The sequence below is a fragment of the Nerophis ophidion genome, linkage group LG20 (genome assembly GCF_033978795.1).
Source record: "Nerophis ophidion isolate RoL-2023_Sa linkage group LG20, RoL_Noph_v1.0, whole genome shotgun sequence".
NCBI classification, from domain to species: domain Eukaryota; kingdom Metazoa; phylum Chordata; class Actinopteri; order Syngnathiformes; family Syngnathidae; genus Nerophis; species Nerophis ophidion.
In genome coordinates, this window is record NC_084630.1 from 14,702,021 (window position 1) to 14,720,430 (window position 18,410).

At 42.0% G+C, this 18,410-nt stretch overlaps 1 protein-coding gene across 1 annotated transcript in view; it reads right to left on the reverse strand.

Moving 5' to 3' along the window:
* The window catches only part of LOC133538581 (phospholipid phosphatase 3-like), a 33,626-nt gene extending 23,349 nt beyond the window's left edge, over positions 1-10,277 (reverse strand). Inside the window, exon 1 of the mRNA XM_061880233.1 lies at positions 9,944-10,277. Within this exon, the coding sequence (XP_061736217.1) occupies positions 9,944-10,142 (199 nt within the window). The 5' untranslated portion in view covers positions 10,143-10,277. The remainder of the gene's footprint in view (positions 1-9,943) is intronic.
* Positions 10,278-18,410: the final 8,133 nt, after the last annotated feature.

The window sequence follows — 18,410 nt, forward strand, 5'->3', positions numbered from 1 at the left end:
TTTTTCTTCTATGTCCCACTCTCCCTTGTGGAGGGGGTCCGGTCCGATCCGGTGGCCATGTACTGCTTGCCTGTGTATCGGCTGGGGACATCTCTGCGCTGCTGATCCGCCTCCGCTTGGGATGTTTTCCTGCTGGCTCCGCTGTGAACGGGACTCTCGCTGCTGTGTTGGATCCGCTTTGGACTGGACTCTCGCGACTGTGTTGGATCCATTATGGATTGAACTTTCACAGTATCATGTTAGACCCGCTCGACATCCATTGCTTTCCTCCTCTCCAAGGTTCTCATAGTCATTATTGTCACCGATGTCCCACTGGGTGTGAGTTTTCCTTGCCCTTATGTGGGCCTACCGAGGATGTCGTAGTGGTTTGTGCAGCCCTTTGAGACACTAGTGATTTAGGGCTATATAAGTAAACATTGATTGATTAATACTCCAAAAAAAAAAAAAAAGTATATTATGGGATGAGTGCCAGATTCATTTTCCAGAGGAAAAAATACATTGAGAACTTGTTAGTAAAATGTCAATCATCTGGACGCTACGGGTCCTTTATGGACATTTGACCAAAAGAGTTTCTACAATTAGGTGACAGTTGGACCTGGTCATATTTAGCTTTTTAAGCAATCCCCTTGATCAGGTAGCAGTAATAAGGTCTTCTCCTGTGACGAATGAGCAGGAGACAGAGAATGTACCGTAATGAGGAACTGACAAAAGGTCAAACTCGTAGTTTTTACAGTATGATAATGTTGTCGGTCCCCCGACTTTTTCTCTGGAGAAACCAAGCCATTGGACCATTGAGAGGAATGTGAAGGTCACTGCATGCATGGCTCCACCGGGATTGAAGGAACTCGCCAGAATGCTCCCATTTCCTGAGCGAACATACGCGCAATCGAGAGACTGTGAAGTGGACAAGTTAAAATGGAAATAGGTTGCAGTCTGCACAAGTTGGAGGAAAAGGAGAGAAAGGGGTTTTTTGTTTGTGACTTCATCTCAACCCGTCCCTAGAAAACAAAAGCGTGAATGCTGGAGCCTGAAGCAGCCTGACACTGCCTGTTTGTCTCGCTGTACACGCCCCCCAAGCCCCCCCCCCCAAATCCCATGAACAACAACAGTAATTACCCCAATACCTTTTTTATTGTATGCCTCTATTAAGCTTGGACTCTATCACATGTCTGCAAAAATGCACGCCGTCCTGTCCTCATCGCGTCTCGTCTGGCGTTAAAACACACGACCTCGTCATCCAAACAGTGTGTGCACGTTAGCCGTCATTACATCATTCTCCCTGTCACCTACTACTGCATACTTTGACCATGGGAGAGAGGGACAGCTACCACACAAACACGCACACGCGCTGGGGACCGTGCATATTTATAGAAAAATACAACTCCCTCTGATTCCCCAACGACTCTGCTCTACCCTGAGAACTAGGGGTTGCCATGGAAACAGTAGAATTCCCGAGGCAATGCACAATCCAGCTGGCAGGAGAGCTTTGGAGTGCATGTTTGGTAGGGAAAACAAAAGTCACACATGTGCAGAGTGGGAAAAAAAAATTAAATAAAAATCCTCAACAATTTTCTAGAGACACCAAATCTAAAATATCAACGTGGAGAAAGTCAACCCCCAAAGCCCAAGTCCAAAATGAATACTTTAAAAAGTGCTTGTATATTATAAAGTACCGTATTTTTCGGACTATAAGTCGCAGTTTTTTTCATAGTTTGGGCCAGGGGAGCGACTTATGTGTCAAATGTTTAACAAATTACCATAAAATATCAAATAATATTATTTAGCTCATTCACCTAAGACATGGGTGTCAAACTCTGGCCCGCGGGCCAAATTTGGCCCGCCGTGTAATTTCATTTGGCCCTTGAGGCAATATCAAATTAACATTAGAGCTGGCCCGCCGCTGTAACACCACATTCACCGCTAATACTCGTACTCGTCAACCCTCCCAATTTTCCCGGGAGACTCCCGAAGTTCAGTGCCCCTCCCAAATTTCTCCCGATTTCCACCCGGACAATAATATTGGGGGCGGGCCGTGAAAGCACTGCTTTTGGCATTCTCTACATGTTGCCACGTCCGCTTTTCTTCCATAAAAACAGCGTGCCGGCCCACTCACATAATATATGCGGCTCATACACACACACAAGTGTATGCAAGGCATACTTGGTCAACAGCCATACAGGTCACACTGAGGGTGGCCGTATAAACAAGGTTAACACTGTTACAAATATGCGCCACACTGTGAACCCACAGCAAACAAGAATGACAAACACAGTATAAAATACTACACGGTCTAGCTCCATCCTATCTTGCCGATTGTATTGTACCGTATGTCCCGGCAAGAAATCTGCGTTCAAAAGACTCCGGCTTATTAGTGATTCCTAGAGCCCAAAAAAAGTCTGCGGGCTATGGAGCGTTTTCCGTTCGGGCTCCAGTACTCTGGAATGCCCTCCCGGCAACAGTTCGAGATGCTACCTCAGTAGAAGCATTAAGTCTCACCTTAAAACTCATCTGTATGATCTAGCCTTTAAATAGACCTCCTTTTTAGACCAGTTGATCTGCCGCTTCTTTTCTTTCTCCTATGTCCCCCCCTCCCTTATGGAGGGGGTCCGGTCCGATGACCATGGATGAAGTACTGGCTGTCCAGAGTCGAGACCCAGGATGGACCGCTCGTCGGGACCCAGGATGGACCGCTCGTCTGTATCGATTGGGGACATCTCTACACTGCTGATCCGCCTCCGCTTGAGATGGTCTCCTGTGGACGGGACTCTCGCTGCTGTCTTGGATCCGCTTTGGACTGAACTCTCGCGGCTGTGCTGGAGCCACTATGGATTGAACTTTTGCAGCATCATGTTAGACCCGCTCGACATCCATTGCTTTCGGTCCCCTAGAGGGGGGGGGGGGGGGGGGTTGCCCACATCTGAGGTCCTCTCCAAGGTTTCTCATAGTCAGCATTGTCACTGGGGTCCCACTGGATGTGAATTCTCCATGCCCTACTGGGTGTGAGTTTTCCTTGCCCTTTTGTGGGTTTTTCCGAGGATGTTGTAGTCGTAATGATTTGTGCAGTCCTTTGAGACATTTGTGATTTGGGGCTATATAAATAAACATTGATTGATTGATTGATTGATTGACATTTCGGGAGAACATCCGCACCGTAACACAACATAAACTCAACCAGACAAATACCCAGAACCCCTTGCATCACTAACTCTTCCGGGACGCTACAATATACACCCCCGCTACCACCAAACCCCGCCAACTCAAACCCGCCGCAGAAAAAATGCATTACATTTGTGTTTTTATTTAATTTAATATGCTATTGATAGTTTTTAATTATTATTATTTGAAACTGGATTTTGCATGTCACTATAAAGTTATAGAAGCCTTGCTTGGTCAACATTCAATGCAAAACTTGTTTGGGTCCCTATTAAAGGGTTAATTTGTTCAACCTCGGCCCGCGGCTTTGTTCAGTTTTAAATTTTGTAACTCTGTATTTGAGTTTGACACCACTGACCTAAGAGACTAGACGTATAAAATTTCATGGGATTTAGCGATTAGGAATGACAGATTGTTTGGTAAACGTATAGCATGTTCTATATGTTATAGTTATTTGAATGACTCTTAGCATAATATGTTAGGTTTATATACCAGGCAGGTTCTCAGTTGGTTATTTATGCGTCATATAACGTACACTTATTCAGCCTGTTGTTCACTATTCTTTATTTATTTTAAATTGCCTTTCAAATGTCTATTCTTGGTGTTGGGTTTTATCAAATACATTTCCCCAAAAAATGCGACTTATACTTCAGTGCGACTTGTTTTTTTTTCTTCTTTATTATGCATTTTCGGCAGGTGCGACTTATACTCCGAAAAATAAGGTGGTCTTGGTAATCACTCCAGCGTGAATTATTTCAAAGAGCCCCAAATGACATTCAATTGATACTGTTAGAAATGGACATCCACCAGACTCTGCTTTAAGCACAACCTACAGGTGCATTGTAAAAAAATAGGACTATTGCGAAAAACGTTTTTGACTCAAGTACGCTTGTCCGGTATACCACTATTAGTATAGTACCGCGATACTAATGAATCATATTCGGTACTATAACCATACTTACCAACCTTAAGAACTCAGAATTCGGGTTTGGTGGTAGCGGGGGTGTATATTGTAGCGTCCCGGAAGAGTGAGTAGTGCTGCAAGGGGTTATGTGTATTTGTTCTGTTGTGTTTATGTTGTGTTACGGTGCGGATGTTCTCCCAAAATGTGTTTGTCATTCTTGTTTGGTGTGGGTTCACAGTGTGGCGCATATTTGTAACAATGGAGTTAAAAACTCAGAAGTGACAGTAATCCATGCCCTACATCAGTGTTTCTCAAATTGGGGTACGTGTACCCCTGGGGGTGCTTGAAGGTATGCCAAGGGGTACGTGAGATTTATTTTAAATATTCTAAAAATAGCAACAATTCAAAAATCCTTTATAAATATATTTATTGAATAATACTTCAACAAAATATGAATGTAAGTTCATAAACTGTGAAAAGAAATGCAACAATGTAATATTCAGTGTTGACAGATAGATTTTTTGTGGACATGTTCCATAAATGTTGATGTTAAAGATTGATTTTTTTTTTTGTGAAGAAATGTTTAGAATTAAGTTCAAGAATCCAGATGGATCTCTATTACAATCCCCAAAGAGGGCACTTTAAGTTGATGATTACTTCTATGTGTAGAAATCTTTAATTATAATTGAATCACTTGTTTATTTTTTCAAAAAGTTTTTAGTTATTTTTGTCTTTTTTTCCAAATAGTTCAAGAAAGACCACTACAAATTAACAATATTTTGCACAGTTATACAATTTAATAAATCAGAAACTGACGACATAGTGCTGTATTTTACTTCTTTATCTCTTTTTTCAACCAAAAATGCTTTGCTCTGATTAGGTTGAGAACCACTGGTATATTGTAGCGTCCCGGAAGAGTTAGTGCTGCAAGGGGTTCTCTGTATTTGTTCTGTTGTGTTACGGTGCAGATGTTCTCCCGAAATGTGTTTTTCATTCTTGTTTGGTGTGGGGTCACAGTGTGGCACATATTTGTAATTGTGGAGAGCGGATGGATGGAGTTAAAAACTCAGAAGTGACAGTAATCCGTGCCCTACATGGTCAAAATCAGTGAAAACTACAATTCCCAGGATGCCACGGTAAAATGGCCTAAATTACTAATTGAAGGAACCTGAAAATGAGGGAGGTTCAGTCACTCATTCACCAAACAACCAGCAAGCAGCCACAACCGCAAGATCCAGTCAACAAGTATCTCCAAACACACTAATGGTTGGTGAATATGCTTCTTCATTTAATGAAGATCGAAAGGTTTTGTTTGACATGCTTAACTTGTACCTGCAAACTTGATTATTTTCTTAGTAAACTTCTTAATTTGTTTGTTTAAACTGCTGGGTTCAAATTGAACCACTGTATTACTGAATTTACCTTTGAGCTTTGATTGCATACCCTGTTTGACCAGTTAAAAGCAAGTTGTTTAAAGCACATGTAAAAAAAAAGTTTAAAGCTTAATCTAAGATGGCAAATGTTTCAAGTTAAAAGTACAAAATATTAATTCAAAGTTTAAAAGATAAAATAATGTGTAACTCTTGCTAAAAGTTAAAACATTATGTAGAAAAGTTGAAAACATTATTCAGAGGTTTAAAAGCATTTGTAAAACATTGTTTGAAAATACCTGTGTAATTACAACAACATTTCTGTTTCTGTGGTTTAAAGGTTTAAAACCTGCTGATGATTTTGAAGATCTACTGAAATTAAACCAACAAAGCTTCAAGTTGGAAAAAATAAAAGTTGATCAATTGGAAATCGCGAGTTGTCCGTGGGTCCTTTTTGTAGAGTAGAAGAATGGAACTTAACAGTAACAGTGTTAAAGTTTTTTATACGGCCACCCTCAGTGTGACCTGTATGGCTGTTGACCAAGTATGCCTTGCATTCACATGTGTGTCTGTAGAAGCCGCATATATTTTGTAACTAGGCCTACACACTGTTTGAGTGGAGGCCGCTAAAGGCAGTACCTTTAAGGCACGGCCCCAATATTGTTATCCGGGTAAAAATCGGGAAATATTCGAGAGCATGGTCGCCCCGGGAGATTTTCGGGAGGGGCACTGAAATTCGGGAGTCTCCCGGAAAAATCGGGAGGGTTGGCAAGTATGAGTATACCGCCTCTAAAAATGACCGGTCCGCCACCTTCCCTGTCGTTGTCACATCGTGTCATTGCTGGTTTATGCGCAGACGAGCATGTTCAGCAGTGCACAATCACGGAGTACTTACAAGCAGACAGTGTGTAGACAGAAAAGGGAGAACGGATGCATTTTGGCTTAAAAACTAACGTTAAATGTAATATAACACTGAAACGCCCTGGGGAAGAGGTGCTTTAAGACATAGCTAGCTAGCTCGTGGCTAAAGACCAGCCGCAGTCTGCAGCGTTTTAGCTACTTCTAAATCACTAATCATCGCCTCCGTGGTGATAAATAAAGTAAGTTTCTTACAAGTATCATCCCTGCAGACATGCTTCACTACTCACCGGCATCAACATGTAAACAAACGCCATTTGTGGATCCACTGTAATGATACAAAGTACAGGAGCGTATCTAGTCGATACTACTAAGATTACGTCGATATTATTTGGCATCACAACATCATCCTTCATTTAAAAAAATGTTTTATCATGTTTAGAAACTCAGGAAATATGTCTCTGGACACATGACGACTTTGAATACGACCAATGTATGATCCTCTAACTACCAAAACTAATGTAAAGCATCCAAACAACAGAAGAATAAGTGATTATTACATTTTAACAGAAGTGTAGAAAGAACATGTTAAAAGAGAAAGTAAGCAGATGAACAAGTAGATTAATCATTCATTTTCTACCACTTCTCCTTAATAACTTTGACAAGACAATATAATGGAAAATGACTATATGTTATTGCATAGGTCAGCAGCCTAATTAGGAGCCTTTGTTACGACTTAAAAGACAAGTTTTCGAGTATCTTCACTATTTTATTTAGGGACACAATTTCAATAAGAAATATTTATTGTTATTTAGTTTTGTTAAAATAAAGTCAATAATGCAATTTGTTTTGGTTCCCTTTATTTAGAAAAGTACCGAAACCTATCGAAATACATTTTTGGTACCACTGGTACCATAATATTGGTATTGGTACATAACTAGACTCAAGAGTTTAATTCTGAGTAAGATAACCAGTTAAAAGAGTAAAGCGTGTTTTTTTCAGTTCATTTACTGTTTAAAACGTAAATCAGTACATCAACTCAATAGTGTTTTGAGATACGAGCTCGGAGAATTTTCAGCTAAAAATTCAGTTCCAAGCATCCCCCACTATTAGTTGGCGTAGCAAACGTCACCGTCAACCCCGTAGGATCTGCCCAAAACCTTCTCACCAGCATGTATACACAAAATGTATTCCCTTGCTTATTGACATAGCTTTGTTTGTCCAACTATGGCCAGGAAGAAAGTGAGTGTGAAGGACAGTACCGAGAGAAAGAAACAGGTGGATTCATTGAATTCAAAAAGGTACTCAATAAAAACATGACTGAGCGTGTCGTCAACTTGGCTAAGCAATTTCAACGTATCACTGCTCGCCTGCACCATACTGAAGCAGCCAAGAATGTTACAATAATATCCAAGCAACAGACATTTAATCCATGAAAATATGGAAAAGCTGCTGATGGTGTGTTTGACTCAGAGTTAAATGCTGTGCATTATTACCAAATTACTTAATAAACTATTAGTACGAGTAGTACATGGTATCGTGTTGTTTTCATACAATATTTCATATTTTGCTCAACGTAAAGTGCTCTTATACAAATAAAATCTATTATTATTATGATTATCTAAATGTTTTTTAGAGGCATGTTACATGTTTACATTGTGCTGTTTGGGGGGAGGGCAAACACCAATTAAATTGATTTAAATTAGGGAGATTTTGATTTAAGAAACAAGTGTTTAAGTTAAGAGCTCCATCATAGAACCAATTATGCTGGTAGAGATGAGGTACTACTCCTTATATTATTTAATATTTGAGTAATTTATCACATTTCATTAATTACTGAAACTGTTTTCTTCTATTTTAGAAAATGAGTAAGAAATACATTCTTGAAAATGGTCACTCTAGTGAATGCATATAATATTTCACTTCTTTGAAAAGTAACTTTTCAAAGACATTCTATGAAGATGTATACACTTGCAAAGGGGTGTGTTAAGTTATTTTTATATTATTATCAACTTTAAATTGTTATTTGTGCGTGTGCATGTCCACAAAATATAACCTAGTAAAAGTGTATTTGTTTTTATTTATTTAGTATTTACAACAGGGTAACACTGTTAAATATTAATTGTTCCACTTTGCAGTTTAGTGAATATTTTTGTAGTGCTTAGGTCAAGGGTGTCCAAAGTGTGGCCCGGGGGCCATTTGAACCCCGCAGGTCATTCTTTAAAGGTCCCAAGGCACATTTTAAAAATACAATTGAAAAAAATAAAAAACATAAAAAGTGGTATAAAAGCGCCAACAGGTGAAATGTTACAAGAAAATGTTGCAATGCTTTAATAACGCAAAGCTGCCATGCAGGCTGTTTCTTTCTTTAAAAAATAATAATGAATATAAATCAATGTCATTTTGAATTATTGACCTATTCAAGGCTTCAATTACGTCACATTAAATATTCCACTTTGAGATTTTTTGGGGGGAAAATATTGCATATTTTGTGTTTTGCCGTATAAAAAACGCAGCTGTTTTTTTTAAAGGGCCTAAAACAAACAAACAAAAAAACATAAACAACAAAGAAACCTAAAATTGACGGATATATCTGAAGTTGATCTCGAGATTATTGAGCTAAAAGTAAACAGTAAAAAAAATGTCTAATTTATTTTTTAACTTTTTAATGAGTAGGACACTTTTGGATCCCCAATTATTTTAGTGTGATTTGTTTTGAAGTGTCATTGCTCAAAAAATAATAATGAATCCAAATCCAAAACTAAGGCTCCAATTATTATATAATCTCAAATATTCCACCTAAAAAAGTTATTGGGTGAAAATATTGCATATTTTGTGTTTTTTTTCCATCTTTTTTCCCTAATGTTGATCTAGATATTTAAAACTTGAATAATAATAAAAAATAATAATACTGAATTATGTCACATTTTTAATTTTTACCAAAACCCTTTGGGGTCCCTGGGATCATAACTGAGTGGAGGCCTAAATGCATATTTTTTATACATATATTTTATTCTTTTTTTTTTTTTTTAATTATAAAAATGGTACAAGCGGCCGAAATGAGTTTCCTCCGCCGTGTGGCGGGGCTCTCCCTTAGAGATAGGGTGAGAAGCTCTGCCATCCGGGAGGAACTCAAAGTAAAGCCGCTGCTCCTTCACATCGAGAGGAGCCAGATGAGGTGGTTCGGGCATCTGGTCAGGATGCCACCCGAACGCCTCCCTAGGGAGGTGTTTAGGGCACGTCCAACCGGTAGGAGGCCACGGGGAAGACCCAGGACACGTTGGGAAGACTATGTCTCCCGGCTGGCCTGGGAACGCCTCGGGATCCCCCGGGAAGAGCTAGACGAAGTGGCTGGGGAGAGGGAAGTCTGGGTTTCCCTGCTTAGGCTGTTGCCCCCGCGACCCGACCTCGGATAAGCGGAAGATGATGGATGGATGGATGGATGGATAAAAATGGCCCCCGCTTGCTTTGATTTTTCAGGAAAAAGTTTGGACACCCCTGGCTTAGGTGAAAATATAACACTAGATCTAAAAATGATGAGCAAAAATAGACTTAAATAAAATCAACTAAATTTAAGAAAACATTAGACAACATAATGTAATATGGTTGATTATTTCATTAGAGTAGTTAATCAGGGTGAATAAAAATGAATATTTACCAAGGACGAGGCAAAGTATGTCCAAAGCCACTAGAAGTTTCCGAGTGGATAAAGTAAATCCAGCAATCTCAATCACTTTCTTTCTGGTGCTCCTCTCCATCACCGGGGCTTCTGGCCGCAACGCCCGGCTTTTAGTCGCTTTGGGTCGGATCTCTGCGCTCTCACGGGCACGGTGTGGCCCACCAGACTGGTCCAGCATGACGAGTGACGTCGGGGTAAAAAAAAAAAATGCACCGGAAAACTTTTTGTCATTAGTAACTTAGGGGAGAGAGCCTTGATTCCAAACACGCCTCAGAGACGACCACACAGCGGGTGTAAAGTGCGCTGCGGTGACGTCACGACGAAGTTGCCTTTATGACGCATTTTTAGAGGATGCTGCCATAAGTTGTCCCTTTAAGACTCGTCCTGATTGGCAGAAGATTACTTGCAAAGCCTACCTCTATTTACTTCTATATTGCGTTATTATTATTTTATCACATTTATTCATTTATTAAATTGCATTTGGATTAACTTTTCGAGTTCATTATTCTAAAGCACATGTGTCAAACTCAAGGCACGGGGGCCAAATCTGGCTCGCCACATCGTTTTTGTCAGGCTTGGTTATGTTTTACAAACCTTATTTCCATATGAGTTGGGAAATTGTGTTAGATGTAAATATAAACGGAATACATCCATCCATCCATCCATCCATCTTCTTCCGCTTATCCGAGGTCGGGTCGCGGGGGCAACAGCCTAAGCAGGGAAACCCAGACTTCCCTCTCCCCAGCCACTTCGTCTAGCTCTTCCCGGGGGATCCCGAGGCGTTCCCAGGCCAGCCGGGAGACATAGTCTTCCCAACGTGTCCTGGGTCTTCCCCGTGGCCTCCTACCGGTTGGACGTGCCCTAAACACCTCCCTAGGGAGGCGTTCGGGTGGCATCCTGACCAGATGCCCGAACCACCTCATCTGGCTCCTCTCGATGTGTTAAACGGAATACAATGATTTGCAAATCATTTCCCACCCATATTTAGTTGAATATGCTACAAAGACAACATATTTGATGTTCGAACTGATAAACGTTTTTTTTTTTTTTTTTCAAACAATCATTAACTTTAGAATTTGATGCCAGCATCACGTGACAGAGAAGTTGGGAAAGGTGGCAATACGTACTGATAAAGTTGAGGAATGCTCATCAAACACAGGTGTGCAGGCTAATTGGGAACAGTTGGGTGCCATGATTGGATACAAAAACAGCTTCCTTGAAATGCGAAGTAATTCACAAACAAGGATGGGGTGAGGGTCACCACTTTGTAAGAAAATTGTCGAACGGTTTTAGAACAACACGTCTCAAAAGCTATTGCAAGGAATTTAGGGATTTTACCATCTACGGTCCGTAAAATCATCAAAAAGTTCAGAGAATCTGGAGAAATCACGACACGTAAGCAATGATATTACGGACATTTTATCCCTCAGGCGGTACTGCATCAAAAACCGACATCAGTGTGTAAAGGATATCCCCACATGGGCTTAGGAACACTTCATAGAACCACTGTCAGTAAATACAGTTTGTTGCTACATCTGTAAGTGCAAGTTAAAACTCTACTATGCAAAGCCAAACCCATTTATCAACAATATCCTGAAACGTCGCCGGCTTGGCTGGGCCCGAGCTCACCTAAGATGGACTGATGCAAAGTGGAAAGGTGTTCTGTGGTCTGACGAGTCCACATTTCAAATTATATTTGGAAACAGGACGTTGTGTCCTCCAGAACAAATAGGTAAATTACCATTCGGATTTTTATAGGCGCAAAGTTCAAAAGCCAGCATCTGTGATGGTATGGGGGTGTATTAGTGCCCAAGGCATGGGTAACATACACATCTGTGAAGGCACCATTAATGCTGAAAGGTCCATACAGGTTTTGGAGCAACATATGTTGTCATCCAAGCAACGTTATCATGGACGCCCCTGCTTATTTGAGCAAAACAAGTGGCTTCTTAAAAAAAAGAGTGCTGGTACTTTCCTGGCCCGCCTGCAGTCCAGACATGTCTCCCATGGAAAATGTGTGGCGCATTATGACGCATAAAGTACGACAGCGGAGACCCCGGACTGTTGAACGACTGAAGCTTTACATAAAACAAGAATGGTAAAGAATTCCACTTTCAAAGCTTCAACAATTAGTTTCCTCAGTTCCCAAACGTTTATTGAGTGTTGTTAAAAGAAAAGATGATGTGAACATGCTAGAAGTTTGTATGTACATGCCAAGTTTGTATGTGAACATGCCCTTTCCCAACTACTTTGGCACGTGTTGCACCCATGAAATTCTAAGTTAATTATTATTTGCCCAAAAAAAATAAAGTTTATGAGTTTGAACATCAAATATCTTGTCTTTGTAGTGCATTCAATTGAATATGGGTTTAAAAGGGTTTATAAATCATTGTATTCAATTTATATTTACATCTAACACAATTTCCCAACTCATATGGAAAACAGGGTTTGTAGTTTTTCCTTGGTTTGTGTCAGAGTTAGTTTGTGACGAACCCCAAGATGCAGAGAAGGAAGCAGGCATTGAATAGGGAAACATGATTTAATTAAAATACTAGAAAAACAACAAACAAAAAGGGTACTAACAAAAAGCGCGCACGAGGCGGATAACAAACTAAAAGAGCTAGCATGGGAGCTGGAAGATAATGAGCATTGCGTGGAATTTTATTTTTGACATTAAAAGTCATGTTTTCCTGAAAAAATAACGGCCATCTTTGCGACTTGGGGTTCGTCAGCAACACTTCCTGACAGACTGCAGTCATGCCAACTAAAACACAGACCCAGGGGTGCTCAAAACAGGAAGTGAGGGAACCATCCTCCACATAATTTAATCGTGGCTTGCCAATGTTTTTTATGTAGCTCCTTCCATAATTTTAATCTGGCACACTACATCATTTTACTTTGTATTCTCATTTGTATTAAATCCTAATTCTTATTGTGGATGTGTTTATACACTTCATATCACTTGTTATTTTTTCAATTAATGCATTTTACATACATACATATGTGCGTATGTATGTAAAAAAAAATATATATACATATATAAATGATGAATGGGTTGTACTTGTATAGAGTTTTTCTACCTTCAAGGTACTCAAAGCGCTTTGACACTACTTCCACACACATTCACACACTGATGGAGGGAGCTGCCATGCAAGGCGCTAACCAGCACCCATCAGGAGCAAGGGTGAAGTGTCTTGCTCAGGACACAACGGACGTGACGAGGTTGGTACTAGGTGGGGATTGAACCAGGGACCCTCGGGTTGCACACGGCCACTATATATATATATATATATATATATATATATATATATATATATTTATATATATATATATATATATATATACATATATATATATATATATATATATATATATATATATATATATATATGTGTGTGTGTGTGTGTGTGTGTGTGTGTGTGTGTGTGTGTGTGTGTGTGTGTGTGTGTGTGTGTGGGGGAAAAATCACAAGACTACTTCATCTCTACAGAATTGTTGCATGAGGGGTTCTCTCAATCATTAGGAGATTTTAATGGAAGCATTCACATACGTCGCCAGACAGATTTCACTGGGGCACGTGCCCCAGTAAAAATTTCACCAATAAAAAAAAGAAACGCTTCAGAGTTTTAAGTCTACATAACATAGACAACAGCGCACATACTATTTAGTATGGTAATTGATTGCTACTGTATTCACTCCACGTAACAATGAGCACATGGCTAATTAATATGGTAATTTCTTCACTTGTGGATGTGACTTCAGTTGAGAGAGAGAGAGACAAAGAGAGAGAGAGAGAGAGAGACAGAGAGAGAGAGAAAGAGAGAGAGAGAGAAAGAGAGAGGATGAGAATCACTGCTGAGGTAGGTAACGTTAGCCAATAACAATTTGTTAATTATATTATTTTGATTTGACTCAAACTGTAACTCCTAGATGGATATCAGAAAGTTATTCCCCCGCAGCAGAGAAGAAGCAGCGAGGAATGAGAGCTCTAAGTGAAGTCCTAGCTAGCTAGGCAACATCATTGTCATAAGTTCATGCTAAGTTAGCTAACGTTATTCCTTGTATCAGACAAACATATTCATTTGCTGTACGAGCTGTCGGTGGAATTTCCAATGAACATGAAACATAATGTTGGTTATTGTCTGCTGGTTCTGCATCAATGATGCTGGTTCTGCATCAATGATGATTTGGAGTAAGTGAGTTGAGTGCTTCTCAAATGCTTTATCTTCAGGAAGAAAAACATTTTTCCATATCATCAAGTCGTGAGCCAAATGTTTAAATCATTCAAGTTTATTTCACAGAGAAATAGCACAGTAGACTTGTCTTTTTAATCGGTGTGACTTTGACTAAAATAATCTCGTTTTGTCACCAGAAAAATGGCTACAGCTAAAGCATCTGATTTTGTTTCCAGATAAAATAGTAACATTTCTGTATTTGTTTTCAGAAAGATGGCTGAAAATATCAGGTTTTGTTGCCCCATTTAGATTTTTAAAAAATATATTTCCATGTCTGTCCTGAGTCCTCCTCCAACTTGTTAGTCGGTTTGCCTTTTGCTAAAATACTTGCTAATAGTCACTAGAAAAATGGCTAAAAATATCTGGTTTTGTTGCCACAATTTAATTTTTTCTCCCTAAACTTTTTTTTTTTTCATGCACACATCTGACTGCGACTCACTGAAAATGACACACAATCCACTTTTATGTCACGACCCAGCAGTTGGGAACCACTGGTCAACTGTAAAACAGTTACTGTAATATTTCCATGTCTGTCCAGACTGATTGACCACTTTGCAAAAATGAAAACGAGACGTTACAGTTTACTTCTCAGAAAATTATTCCCTGAACAGACACACAACAGTGGGTCATTTATTCTACTACTGTGGCTTTATTGTTTTGTGTATATTTTATAGTTTTGTGTATCTGAAATAGGATTAGCCACATTGCCATAAATGGAAATTAAATAATATAAAAAAAACCAGAGATGTAGGGGTGCTTTATTTTTTGTTTTACTTTTGTAGATGTTAGATTTACAGATGATTACTATATATTTCAAAAAGATTCATTGCTCTTCCTTTTTGCTTTAACCAGTAGCAGTTTAGAAGTCTGGAGTAAAAAAGTGCACAAGTAGGTCAAATGCATTAGTTAATTTCAGGTGGTTAATCAAAGATCCATACAACATAATCTGATATGATTTCATAGTTTAAAGCACTATTTATGTATTTTTTTATGATAAATAAGTGCTAAAAATGTTTTTGCTTGCGTGCTTTGCACCCTCACATGAATTATTTGTCCCCCAGGTGTGCCCTAGTACAGTATTAGCTCTAGTGAGGCCTCTGCCTACTAGCCTATATACATCAACCATTTATAAATACACGTCAGTAGGCTAAATGAACCTCTTCAACATAACATTTAACTATGTATAATGTAGCAGCTGGCTACGGGGTGTTAGCCAATGACTTTGGCTGGGGGGCTGGACTTCCGGGAGAGATAGGAAAGTGACGTTGTCGACACTTCCACTCTGGCGTTGCCGGCAGTGAGAGGCGACGGGCTGGAGTGGCAATTCTGGTTGCCCCCCGGCTTAAAACCTGTACGTTGGAGTTCAACCCGGTGGACGAAAGGGTATCCTCCCTCCGCCTTCGAGTGGGGGGACGGGTCCTGACTGTTGTTTGTGCTTACGCACCAAACAGCAGTTCAGAGTACCCACCCTTTTTGGGTACACTCGAGGGAGTACTGGAAAGTGCTCCCCCGGGTGATTCCCTTGTCCTACTGGGGGACTTCAACGCTCATGTTGGCAACGACAGTGAAACCTGGAGAGGCGTGATTGGGAAGAATGGCTGCCCGGATCTGAACCCGAGTGGTGTTTTGTTATTGGACTTTTGTGCTTGTCACAGTTTGTCCATTACAAACACCATGTTTAGACATAAGGGTGTCCATATGTGCACTTGGCACCAGGAGACCCTAGGCCGCAGTTCCATGATCGACTTTGTAGTTGTGTCATCGGATTTGCGGCCTCATGTTTTGGACACTCGGGTGAAGAGAGGGGCGGAGCTTTCTACCGATCACCACCTGGTGGTGAGTTGGCTGCGATGGTGGGGGAGGATGCCGGACAGACCTGGGAGGCCCAAACGCATTGTGAGGGTCTGCTGGGAACGTCTGGCAGAGTCTCCTGTCAGACAAAGTTTCAATTCCCACCTCCGGAAGAACTTTGAACATGTCACGAGGGAGGTGCTGGACATTGAGTCAGAGTGGACAATGTTCCGCACTTCTATTGTCGAGGCGGCTGATCGAAGCTGTGGCCGCCAGGTAGTTGGTGCCTGTCGGGGCGGCAATCCTAAAACCCCTGGGTGGACACCAGCGGTGAGGGATGCCGTCAAACTGAAGAAGGAGTCCTATCGGGTCCTTTTGGCTCATAGGACTCCGGAGGCAGTGGACAGGTACCGAAAGGCCAAGCGGTGTGCGGCTTCAGCGGTCGCGGAGGCAAAAACTCGGACATGGGAGGAGGCCATGGAAAACGACTTCCGGACGGCTTCGAAGCGATTCTGGACCACCGTCCGCCGCCTCAGGAAGGGGAAGCAGTGCACTATCAACAACGTGTATGGTGCGGATGGTGTTCTGCTGACCTCAACTGCGGATGTTGTGGATAGGTGGAAGGAATACTTCGAAGACCTCCTCAATCCCACCAACATGTCTTCCTATGAGGAAGCAGTGCCTGGGGAATCTGTGGTGGACTCTCCTATTTCTGGGGCTGAAGTCGCTGAGGTAGTTAAAAAGCTCCTCAGTGGCAAGGCCCCGGGGGTGGACGAGATCCGCCCGGAGTTCCTTAAGGCTCTGGATGCTGTGGGGCTGTCTCTGTTGACAAGACTCTGCAACATCGCGTGGACATCGGGGGCGGTACCTCTGGATTGGCAGACCGGGGTGGTGGTTCCTCTCTTTAAGAAGGGGGACCGGAGGGTGTGTTCCAACTATCGTGGGATCACACTCCTCAGCCTTCCCGGTAAGGTTTATTCAGGTGTACTGGAGAGGAGGCTACGCGGGATAGTCGAACCTCGGATTCAGGAGGAACAGTGTGGTTTTCGTCCTGGTCGTGGAACTGTGGACCAGCTCTATACTCTCGGCAGGGTTCTTGAGGGTGCATGGGAGTTTGCCCAACCAGTCTACATGTGCTTTGTGGACTTGGAGAAGGCATTCGACCGTGTCCCTCGGGAAGTCCTGTGGGGAGTGCTCAGAGAGTATGGGGTATCGGACTGTCTTATTATGGCAGTCCGCTCCCTGTACGATTAGTGCCAGAGCTTGGTCCGCATTGCCGGCAGTAAGTCGAACACATTTCCAGTGAGGGTTGGACTCCGCCAAGGCTGTCCTTTGTCAGCGATTCTGTTCATAACTTTTATGGACAGAATTTCTAGGGGCAGTCAAGGCGTTGAGGGGTTCCGGTTTGGTGACCGCAGGATTGGGTCTCTGCTTTTTGCAGATGATGTGGTCCTGATGGCTTCATCTGACCGGGATCTTCAGCGCTCACTGGATCGGTTTGCAGCCGAGTGTGAAGTGACCGGAATGAGAATCAGTACCTCCAAGTCCGAGTCCATGGTTCTCGCCCGGAAAAGGGTGGAATACCATCTCCGGGTTGGGGAGGAGACCCTGCCCCAAGTGGAGGAGTTCAAGTACCTAGGAGTCTTGTTCACGAATGAGGGAAGAGTGGATCGTGAGATCGACAGGCGGATCGGTGCGGCGTCTTCAGTAATGCAGACGTTGTACCGATCCGTTGTGGTGAAGAAGGAGCTGAGCCGGAAGGCAAAGCTATCAATTTACCGATCGATCTACGTTCCCATCCTCTCCTATGGTCATGAGCTTTAGGTCATGACCGAAAGGATAAGATCACGGGTACAGGCGGCCGAAATGAGTTTCCTCCGCCGTGTAGCGGGGCTCTCCCTTAGAGATAGGGTGAGAAGCTCTGCCATCCGGCAGGAACTCAAAGTAAAGCCGCTGCTCCTTCACATCGAGAGGAGCCAGATGAGGTGGTTCGGGCATCTGGTCCGGATGCCACCCGAACGTCTCCCTAGGGAGGTGTTTAGGGCACGTCCAACCGGTAGGAGGCCACGAGGAAGACCCAGGACACGTTGGGAAGACTATGTCTCCCGGCTGGCCTGGGAACGCCTCGGGATCCCCCGGGAAGAGCTACACGAAGTGGCTGGGGAGAGGGAAGTCTGGGTTTCTCTGCTTAGGCTGTTGCCCCCGCAACCCGACCTCGGATAAGCGGAAGAAGATGGATGGATGGATGGACGTTGTCGACAGGAAGTGAGAGTTTGCGTTGTCCCGGGAAAAGCGTTAGAGACATTAGAGCTGTTGTGTGGTTGTATTACATCTTGTGCAATAAAGACAAGACAAACGAAGAAGTTTTATGAGCCTACATTCCTGGGATTATTGCAATATATATTTCCGAATTGGTTCAA